Source organism: Cariama cristata, unplaced genomic scaffold, assembly GCF_000690535.1.
Source record: "Cariama cristata isolate BGI_N322 unplaced genomic scaffold, ASM69053v1 scaffold18535, whole genome shotgun sequence".
Lineage (NCBI taxonomy): Eukaryota > Metazoa > Chordata > Aves > Cariamiformes > Cariamidae > Cariama > Cariama cristata.
The window spans coordinates 36562-48124 of NW_009617155.1; the positions used below are offsets into that span (position 1 = coordinate 36562).

Genomic DNA, 11563 nt, shown 5'->3' on the forward strand with positions numbered 1-11563 from the left:
GGCCGTTTCAGCAGTCTGCCTGCCACAGGAGCGTTCAGAGGTTTCCTGAGATTTATGCTTTGCCTGAATGTAACCATGAGTTCTGCCCTTGCCCGAAAGGAGGCAAGGAACCATCTGAGGAACCCAGGTGGTCCACCTCAACCCAGGCTGCCTATGCTTTCCAAAAAGCAGCTTTTAGTTTTGTATGTCAACGGGCAAGAGTTGGGTTCTGAAACCCACCAAACACAAGTGCCTTCCAACCTTAATAGCAGAGTCCTGTTGGTGAGCCTGACATCTAACCGCAAAGCAAAACAATCCACAGGTTTTGACCCTTGGCTGTCCCTTCAAGGGGGCATGTGGCAGCTCCTCTGCTGAGACTTTGTCCCCCTACAATTAAGACGGGGTGGTGGTATGATGCCATCGCCAACCTCCTTCGCCCCAACAGACCACCCCAGCCTCCTGCACTTGGCTGTGTTGGACAGTCCTCACAATATTTTGGCCAGGTCCAGTGGAAACCCTCATATAGGAAAGGGAACATCTGGCCAATTCATTCCCACCCAGGTACTTCATTAGACAATTTCTTCGGGATGAAAAGAAACTATAAGCTTGGTTATAAAGTCTCTCTTGAAGAATTAGCCAGATTGTCTTGTTACAGAGCTATTTAGAGAGGAATTAACTTCCCATACTATGTAGGAGAAGTGAGAAACACCCTCCCTAAAGGAGCCACTGTACGTCCAGAAACACCCCAGCTCAGAGCGGTGGCCATCAGATCTGGTACAGAGGACGGCATTTCCCCACCGCCGCAGCTCACGGACACATCTGTGGTGGTGGCTCTGATCCTGCCCCTTTTTGTGCCCTCAGGGAGCAACCTGCCTGCCGACAAGAAGTGCAAGTCTAGCTGGAAGAGGGTATAAATTAGGAGAACATATATTGAGGGCTACATCTCATGCATAGTACAATTATTTGCACCAGGGAGAAGAAATCTGGTCTCCTGTCCAGTGTGTTAAACCGGGACTGAGGAAATCCAGCAATCAAATGCAGAATCTGACTTTATACGCTATCTTCATCATTTACTTTGTCTCAGTTCTTCACAAGTAAAATTGGAATAACAGCGCTTGCCCATGCCACTGGGGAAATGAAGGAATAAACAAAGACTGTAAATTGCTCAAACACTGGGATAATCCTGATCATAAATATATGCAGAATGTTTTTATTTTTATTGTTTGCTCTGTAATATTGTACATAAGGCACAGAGAATCATCATCTCCTGAGATTTGGTGAACGTCGAGGAAAAAATATTATCAGAAAATCACAATGAAATCTAAGTGGTCTAAACCACTTTTTTAACCCCATAACAGATCATTTTGTACCTATACATTAATTGTATTTCCTCTGCCATTGCACTGCTCACAGTTCCCAATCACCCATGAAATAATTCTCCAGGATATCTCCCACATAATTGGTTTTTGTTTTTAAGGTATGTTAATGCTTTGAAACTGAATTTCATCCTTAAAAAGCATTTCTTACACACACATTCTTAAAGAAAGCATTCATTCTCTGGCATACAGCGTATTTTCCTAAGGAAATTCTGCTGAAAGTTCTTGCACAGTATTATTAGACTGAATGATCTTTGCCCACCTCTTTGCTAAAACAGGTCGTGCTTTTGTCTGCATTCCAGTGAGCTTATGTTAGGGCCATAACAACACCAGCTCTTCCACATCACCTCCTTTATTAATCTAAATTTGCCCTCAAGGACAGCCTTGGCATCACCTATCAACTAACAGCGCTGGGAGTCAGTCCCCTTCCCAAGAAAAGCAGTGTTGATTAAGAAACCCCGCTGGGAAGAGGTAAGTATGTGAGGGAAGACAACAGGGTTCAGCATCTTTTTAGTTTGGGAAATTTTAGTTGTTCAAAGGTTTTTTTTTTTCATCCCCAATCTTGCGTTTTTTCCCTTTTTTAAAAGCATCTACTTAATAGCGTCAATAATCTCAGGAGAAACATAAGGAAACGTAGACAAAGACAAGAGCAGAACATCATGTTGATTTTCTCTTGCATCAGATCCAGCATGCAAGAAAATTGGGAGGAGGAGGGTACGAATAAATACTTTTCACAGAACAGCAATGTTTTGATAGCTTTGCAATAGAATTCACCAGACTCTGAAGATAAACCAACAGGGCTATTTGCTCTTTGAAATGCACTAATTAAGGTCTGTGAACACAGACTTCGGAATGTATCAACCTGCAAAACCAGCGGTAGCAGAAGATGAAGAAAATAGTATTAAGCTTGAGTTTTTGCACACATTTATTTTGCTGGGAGTGCTAATCCAACCGAATTAAAAATGAAGCATAGCAGTTTGCAGATAAGATAGCCTGGAATGCATAGCTGTGAAAGTGTCACTTACGGTAGCACTGCTTTCCATCAGCCCCCAGCTCGAAGCCGGGATTACAGACACAGGTGAAGGATCCCGGAGTGTTCACACAACGATGAGCACACCTGGCTCTCCCTTCTGCACACTCATCAATGTCTACGAAGTAGAGAGAAAGGCAAAGACATTCATTTGGATATTAAAATAAAAAATAATATTGCTCTACGCGTACATGGCTGTATTTCCAAAGAGCCACTGAGAAGAGCACCCTGATGTTAGCCTACAAATGAAAGCATCTGATGAATCCAGGAACACTGACCTCACAACATTATTCTCCAAAATAATCTTTTTTTTTCTAAACACCATTGACCTTGAACCTCTCAGTGTGAATTTTTGCAATATCAAATGTTATATTTACAGCATCAGCCAAAGCAACTTATCACTCCTGTAAAAAGAGCAACGGCAAAAGGAGTCACATGAAGAGTTCAGAAAGTCCTATCTCACAGTACCCTAAAATTATCACTAGGTCCTCAATGTCATTATATTTAAATGAATGGAGCAGGAAATAGCTGATTATTTTCTGAATGTCAAAGGATTTGGATTAAGTGGTGGCTGGGTTTCAGCAGGTATGATGGAGACAGATCTTGAATCATGCAGCTCCTTCTGCAGAAGCCCGGAAGGGAAGCACCTACTCTAATCTGAGGAGTTTCACCCCACCTATAAGAAAAGAAAAAAGGGGAAGAGCTGCAGGTGGGGGGATTCTTCTTTGATCCAGTCCTCTGTCAAGCAGTCTGTTCCTCAGCTTTACACTCACTAGTCTGTATTTGGGAGTTAAATGCCACCAAAGGCATCCATCTTCCTAAAAATCTCAGGGGAGCATAAAAATACTTTTAAGGACTAATTATTGAAAAAAAAGGCAAAGCAAACACACTAAATATTGCTGCTGTGGAGCACAGCTGCAGAAAACACCAACCTCTGTGCAAAGACTGGCATTATCTTGCACGTGGCAAACCCCGAATCCACCTCCTGCTCCTTCTCTTCTTCTGACATTTTACTTGCAAAATACAGATTATTTATCGCATCGATCCTGGGTCAGTGTCTCACACACAGGAGAGAACAGCCTGGTGTACAGCTCCTCACCTTTTACCACAGCAAACCACTTTCTAAAAGTTTTTTTTTTTTTTCCCCCTCCGTATGTGCTGTAACCAGTGCCGTACTCATGGCCCCTTGTACTTGAACACAAGTAGCTGTACAAATGCAATCAGCCTACTTGCAAAAAGAGGCCCCAGGCAGTGCAAACACCACACACCAACTCATGAAAATTTCAGGATAAATGACAGCTTCTCTGAAGCAGCCCTGTGAGTAGCTGCTGTTTAGAATAAAATGGGTTATGTCTCCTTTTTCTGTAATTGTCATTTTGCGAGTAGAGTATGCCAGCAAATGCTGTAAATGTTCGTTTCTCTTTTTCTGCCTTTTCAAATAGAAGAATAGAAAGCTGGAAAATGGAACCACAGTCGCCATCTTATAAATACAGCTAACAGCTCATGTATGACACTTTAGTTGCCCTCTGTCTCCTTCCAGCTCGGTTTCCCGAGAGTCAAATAGCAGCTTGAATTTTGCAAAAGATATTGAATAATTTCTAGATGAAAAAACAATAATTGTATATCCGTGGTAAGACATGTTGCTTAATGATTCAAAAGACTGCTGCCATGAGGTTGGGAAGAAAATTTCTTCCAATATATAACATTGCAAGTTACCTAGTGCTTTAGTTTATACATAAATTAAGAGAATTGTCAACGTGTATCTGAGATAAAACGAGTAACATGCTGACCCCAGTATTAAACCTACTGCTGTTTCCATCTATTAATCATCAGTGAAGTGTCTACACTACTTGAAAACACTTTCTTTTTTCAGTAACCTTACTGGGATTACTCATGAGTAAGAGAGGGGAATCACTACGGTGTGCAATGCTACTCACAGAAGGGCTTACAGGCAACTGAGTAAAACACCTAGGGGAGGAAGCAAGTATTTTGTGAAGTATCCAGCACCCTCTAGACGTAAGACAACAATTTAAACATCAGCAAAGTTTTAGTTTTCAAAAGCAGGAGTTTAAAATTAGTGTCTGAATATGTTCCCTGACCCTGCCAAAGTTGTTAAAAATCCATGCACCATGAAGTCCTCAAGTGTTTTTTACTTCATAACACTGATAAACTATCTAGCTTCCAAGCATCATATCGCAAGAGAAAAGCAGGTATTTTGATCTCCAATTCCCCCACATTTCAGGTCAGAAATGCTTTAGATCCTTTTGAAAATCCCAGACTAAATACAAGACTTCAGAATTCAACTTTTTAAGCTCCTCTCTTTGGAAATCTTACACTTCATGATTTCCTCCTTCACAGTAGTTTCTCTATTAATATGGAAACAGTTCTCCAGCTAAAAGCCCTTTGAATTCTAAATAGGTTTTCAGTGACCTGGTTCAGAGTGTTACTTGAACCAATTTTGCAGGCACTGTATCTGGGGCATTATTTTAAAGGGACTCTACAAGAATAACACTACAGCATCTACAAATCCAGTTGCTAGAAAGCCTGATTTAAGAGATCACAGAGTAATTTTCATTACTAAAATCGTCCTTCAAGACTACTGGCTGACACAAACATCACAGAAAGAAACGGTTTTTTCAAAATGCATACACATATTTGTATAACATATTCCTTTTCATTCAAAGCTCAGTAAGCCAAAGAGCTGATTAATATCTTCCCAATAAATAGTCCATAGTTTCTTACCTAAACAGGACTTTTTATCTGCAGAAAGATAATGCCCCGGATGACACTCGCATTTTGCAATTCCTCTCTCATTTTGACAGATTTGTGAGCATCCTCCATTCCCAGTTGTGCAGGGGTCTATCACTGAAACCAATTAGACCACACTGTCAACTTAAAGGTCACGTTTTTGTCTGAAAATGGTCTTACCTGCCATCCTTACAATGAGCAACAAAGATTACTGTAGCTGTAAGAGATTAGATTGAAAAAAAAATATTTGACAGAATTTGGTGTACAGTAAAGCCGTTGTTTTTCTGTACGCTATTTTCTCTGTTGCTGGACAGCATTTTTCACAGAGCAGCAACGATGCCTTAAACAGCGGGAAACTGGGCTCGGATTAGACCTTGGGAGTAGGACAAGAAAAGTACGTTTTTATTTCACTGTAACTGAGCAGATTTCAAGAGTTGCTCTAAACAATAGCAATTAGCATTCCAATAGGCACAAATCCACAAACACATACAGCGGTGAAGTTCGCCACAAAACAATGTGTCTTTAAAAGTCTCTAGAGGAAATAAATGCTGAAGAGCCCCAAAAGACCTCTTTTAGTCTAAAAACATATGCCATTCATGTTGTTCAACAAGATTTTTTTCTTTTCTTGAACAATAACATACCATTTCAAGAATAAGCTGCTTTAAGGGGCAACTACTTAGAAACACATTTGCCTACAGAAGTCTCCACCTCAAAGATTTCACTGTGGTTTATGTGTTTATTTCTGGAACACGTACCTGCTGGAAGCATACTGCTGTATTTGCCCAAATAAAGACTTTGCACACACCAAAACACACCTACTGGCACTGTTTGGACAGGTCTGACTTTAGTTAAGAGCCAGAGTTTTCTTATCAAACTCTGATGTTCTGCACGAGGTTGAGGTTTCAGTTTGGAGTACTAGTTAAACTATCATGCTGGTGAATAACATTACGTAGGTAAATTTCGAGGACACGTTTGAAAATATGTCCTCTAGAGTTCTGCTTAGTTTCAAACAAAGCTTTTTAAAAGTTAAGCCTATTTCTTTACAATTCAAGCTCTGATTCAGTTTTAGAATTTTATTAATTATTGTCCGATTTGAGACATTTGACCAGTATTCCTCACTCGCCTCCAGCCCGACGTCTCCTTCACTGGCCATCTCAAGCTCCGTACAAGCCAACCTCTAGCAGGGCACTAGGAAAAACGTCAACATCAGTTCAACAGCACCAGCAGTGGAGTCGGGGTTTCAGTAACTCTGGGGAAGGGTTGAAGGTGTTTTCCTCTAGACCTTGCTGTTTTGCTCTTCTAGTGGCTAACCACATACATATATATATAGCTATGCAGGAGAAGGGAATAGGAAAGACAGACCACTATTTTATATAGCTACATTTAAATATAGGGTGGGTGTTTTAATTTCCTCCAATTTTCACTTTTCTGTGTGGCCAGTGGCATTTTGTGCCACTGTTTGGCAAAAAAGGATGTTGCCCTGGAACACTTTCAAATTCCCTCATTTCACCTCCTGTAATCTCAAAACACAACTATTCAAGTTTGCAGGCTGAGAGTTTGACTGGACGGTATTTTAAAAAAAAAAAAAAGAAAAAAGAAAAAAATTCACTGTTAAGGATGTAGAACTGAAATTTTCTGTTGGACTTTCAACACGATAGGTTGCAAATGTGTTTCCAAGGGACAGTAGCACTTCATCCTACATGACACTTTCAAGGCTGACAACTTGGCTCTAGAGTTCGACAATTTGCAGTCTACAAAGGATTTAGCTTCAAGCAAGAACTCATTCTTTGCCAATATGAAATATTGAGTTATTTCCTGATTCTTTTTCTATTTGGTTAAATTAAATGAAATCACTATCAAACAACATCTGTTAAACCTGCATATTATAAAGGTTTTCAGAGCATCCAAAGCTTTAATTTGAGAATGATTACAGCATGGAGTAAAACTTGTAATGCACTGTGACATGACAACAAGCAAACAACAAATTATAGGGCAGATGTTAGTAAAACATAGTAATTTGAAGACAGATAGCAGCCTTGCAAGTCCTTAGACAAGATAAAAGTTTGTAAAGGAAAGATCTTCAGGACATAACGCAACCACCAATGGACTTGTTTTCCACTGACATATCTGTTCCTTCTTGTTATAGGCAGGTTTCAGGAAAAGCTAAAAATAACTCATGAGTGTTCTTCTTCCTACACATTTGGCTCTTATTGTTTGACTTAATAACTTTAGCAGATAACAGACTCCATCCTACGAAGCTCTATTCCAAGTCATGGAAACACTATGACAAAAAAAAAAATCTACTGGAACTGTTTCATTTCCTAGATGTCCCAGGATATCCAGGAACCTCATCTGAAAAGGCCATGGTGACGCATAGATCTGGGATGGCAGCAATGCTCTTGGTGAAGTGTGAGTATGGGCTCTGCAGGTGCTGTGGACCTTCCAGACCGTCACTGCAAGACTGTAAAGAACAGGGTCTCCAATCCTATCTGCCACAACGTCTAAAGCACCTAAAGAAAGAGAACTGGGCCTTATCAAGTTAATTTTCTTGCTTACAGCAACCACGACTTTACACTGGAGAAAATACAAAGTGGTGAAGAGTAAAATTTCCTTCTCACGGCAGGGAAGGCTAGGGGTGGAAATAACATTGACTTATAGGAGGGAAAGTCAAAGTGGTTTGAGAAAGATATTTGTTCTTGCCACCCTTGGATAACCCAATGGAGAATTCACTCTAGCACACATCCTGTATAGCCCATCCTTTTATAAGTATCACAGCCACTGCTGACCACATCCATATATGTCTCACCCCCAGAGCAGCTATCTCACCACTTCGTCTGACGCTACCCCACTCCATCTCATCAGTTTGCCTCCATGCTGAAGGCTGTATCACCCTGCTAGGCTTGGGTGTTTCTATATGGCCTTCCAGGGCTATGGGGAGCAGTATCAGCTCCCAAGGAGTCAGCAGGGACCACTCCACACCTGCAGCACAGCTACACCTGCTGTAATAAACACCCTCCTGACGCTGTAGTTCCTGCATCCAAACTAGCACGACAGTAGCCATCCTTTCTGGCTGGAAATTAAAAGCAGCCAAGCTCACCTCCTCCCACCTCTTCTACTTAAAACATCTCTAATTGCCAACCCAAATGTATTCATGGCCACTTTATGCTCATTTGTTCCCATAAAAATCTCGTCCATCAGCTTAACTAGCACTTTTCTCTCCCAGGCGTTTATTTGCTAAGGTATTTATGGAAGAAAAGCATCCTACTCGGTCTTCATTTTGCCAGCTGAGCTCCCCTGGCAAGATAGATTCTCCTTTCTCTGACCACAGCTGTCCTCCTGAGGGGGTTTGCACTATTATATTTTGATTTACACCACCCTGAACACAGGTAACCAGGCATACACAAGAACTCCAGATGAGGTCTCACCCACAGGCAAAGCTGACCTTGCCCCTTCGCCACTGTACAGTAATTACCAGCGGATGACGAACTGCTGCCTTCGGTGGGTGGCTGATCCTCATCAGCCCCACAATGCGAGGGAGCGAACGGCCGCAGCTGCCTGCACGGTGGCAAAACCTCACCAACGAGGGGACCGAGCCTGCTCCTTTTGCTGTGGAGCTGAACCAGTTGCTGGCGACTGAGATAGAGCATGAAGTGGCATATGGAGGTCTGAACTGCTTCATGATCGTCCAAGGGACAACTTCCACCCCACCGGGCATCACCATACTCAGATCCTGCCGATCCAACCTCTGTCCCACCACACCACCATAAAAAACACCAAAAAGTTTTATGCAGGAGTCCACACGTCCAGCTGGCTTGGCCAAGGACATCTCAAGTGCCAGAGGCAGTGGAGGAGCCGCAAGAGGTTTGCAAATGGGCTGGAGAACAGTGGAGGAAGGTCTCTGATGCCTTCTCCCTGCTAACGCTCCCCTTTTCTGACTCTTTCTGTCAATCTGAGAGACAAATCGTGGCCACCCCGTGAGAGGCGGAGAGGCGAGTTGGTTGGGGATGCTCGCTGAAGTGCAGCGTGCGCAGTCTCTGCAGAGGGCAGGACTCGGGGAGGCCAAAACCGAAGGCCAAGTGCTCGTTGCACACAGCGTGAGTTGGAAGCAAGCTGAACAGCAGGATTTACTTACACTTTATACACAGCATATAAAATCTCCAAGCAGAAGAGGAGCCATATGGAAACGGTTTTGTGACAGGAATTTTAGCGCAATAAATCCATAAATTTGGCCCTATCTTTCTCTGGCATATTCAAGGGTACCATGTGTGTGCGCTTGTGTTGGGGAAGAGGGGCTTGCCCTAAAAACTGATGAATATGTTAAGATACAAGAGAAAAAAACCTACCAACAATCAAATCCAAAGGTAGCATTTCTGTTCTGCTTGTGAGAGTGTTTGCTTAGATATCTGAAGGGGAGGATGAATGAATCAGACTGCGATTAGGAGCAACACAAGCCAAAAGGAGATAAAGAAAAGACTTTATGTAGAATCAAACATCTTACACAGGCCAACACTATATACAACTTGATGAGTAATAGAATTAAAACACGATCAAGTTCCTAACCTATGTCGTCATTGTCAGTGTGCAACAAACAGCCAGGGGTCTGTCAGGCCAAAATCTTGTTCGAAGCTGTGAAGCAATGTGAACTTCACACATCAAATACATGTCATTTTAAAACCCTGTTAATAAGCGATTCCTAAAGCTGCTTTTGGCAAGCAGGGTGAAATATGAATGAATACAGCGACCTGAAGCACTATCCTGGGGTCTTTTAAATTGCTTTTAATGTGTGTCTGCAGGCAGGCAGCGTAGGACTTACCTTCGCAGGATTTGGCATCCCTCCTCAGCTGGTAGCCTGGCTGGCACTGGCACTTGTAGTGGTCTTCACTGAGCTGAACGCACTCCTGCTCGCAGCCCCCTTTGTTAACGCTACAGGAATTGACGGCTGGAGCCAAGGAAGCATTGAAAGAACGCATGTCAACAACCCAAGAAACTTATTTCCTATTTTAAATACATAAATGACAGTAAAAATACACCAACCTCACCGAACAGCTTTCATAAATACAGCTGTCCCCATCCCCTGCCTGAATACCCTCCCTTGCATTCACGATGCTTGTTGGACAAGCAACTCATGTTGGCAAAAGCCGTGATTCCAGCCAGAGGCAGATGAGATCTAAGAGCTGCAATGCCGACTGAAGTACAGCCACCCTTCGATCTGACAGCACCAAACCGCTCAGGAATTTACTGAGGTAAGGAGGGGAAAAAAAAAAGAGCAGCCCTACTGGCACTTGCCCATTCTTTTTTTTTTTTTTTCCTCCTGATCCTGCTATCAAAAAAAGGTCTTTCAGGCTGATTTCCTCATCCTCATGCATAAGAAGCTGCAAACGATGGGAGTCACAAGCTCCACAGGACAGATGTACAAAGTAAACCACAAGGAACAAGAGGGTCTTTAGCACATCTCTAAAGATGCTTCTTCTTTTACCCAAGCAAATTAATATTCTTTTTTGTTCAATGTATATTCCCAGCCTCTGGAGAAACATTTCTCCTCCTGCCAAAATACATTAACACACACCCACACCTATTCGCACACTGCATATAAAAATAAGATAGATCATTTGAACCTGTTATTGTGCTGTACGTATGTAAGCGTGAGTGTGTGCATGACTGCATCTATATATATTTTAACAGCAGGGATATATCATGTTCTCCAAGAGTAGCTGGCAAGACTGCTTGGTCCTTCATGGAAGGCATCAAACTCTGGATCCAATGAAGTCAGCAAAGCACTTTGATATTTATTTTAGGAATATTCATATTAATTCATTTATCATTAACAGACATTAAGAAAACATTACCCACAAAAGCTGCTGTAGGATACTTTTCACCCTATGCTGCTAATTAGCAAATACTTAGTTTGTGCAGTCAAGTACGTGTTAAAAAGACAAAAAGACAAGCAGATTTTTACATTATCTTGGACGCATACACAGCAGTAGCCAGGAGACAGCTCGCTGCACGCTGGACCTAACCTTGGCTTCTGATCTCCACCCGTGTCTGCAAACCTCCTGTCCAGTTAGCCATGTAACTTGAAAGCAGCTCGGTTTCTACACGGGAGACAGCAGAGCCGATACGCTCAAAGCTTCCTGCTCGCTGCACATTTGTATCCAAAGACCTGTTTTGCAGCAAGAATATACATTCAAATAAGATGAAAATATTTCAGAAGATGAACAACTCCTTAAATCGGCTCCAAGCGACAGAATATACATCTCGATTTTTAAAAGTGCCATTTTCTCCCTCCTTTGCTGGGCATAAGCCAATTTGGATGTAAAAGGAGATAAGCAGCAACCTGCTGTACCGAGAATTCTGGAGGCTTCGAAGCCAGAGGGGGCCGGGTGTGAACCCCTGTGTAGAGAGCTCATGCCGGCGGGGCCGGGCAGCCTGG

At 42.3% G+C, this 11563-nt stretch overlaps 1 protein-coding gene across 1 annotated transcript in view; it reads right to left on the reverse strand.

Annotated features, from left to right (window-relative positions):
• Positions 1-11563, reverse strand: part of LOC104161871 (multiple epidermal growth factor-like domains protein 6) — a gene marked incomplete at both ends in the record, with an annotated part of 73546 nt that overhangs the window by 36349 nt on the left and 25634 nt on the right. Inside the window, 3 exon segments of the mRNA XM_009700446.1 lie at positions 2381-2503; positions 5128-5250; positions 9947-10120. Coding sequence (XP_009698748.1) covers positions 2381-2503; positions 5128-5250; positions 9947-10120 — 420 coding nt within the window.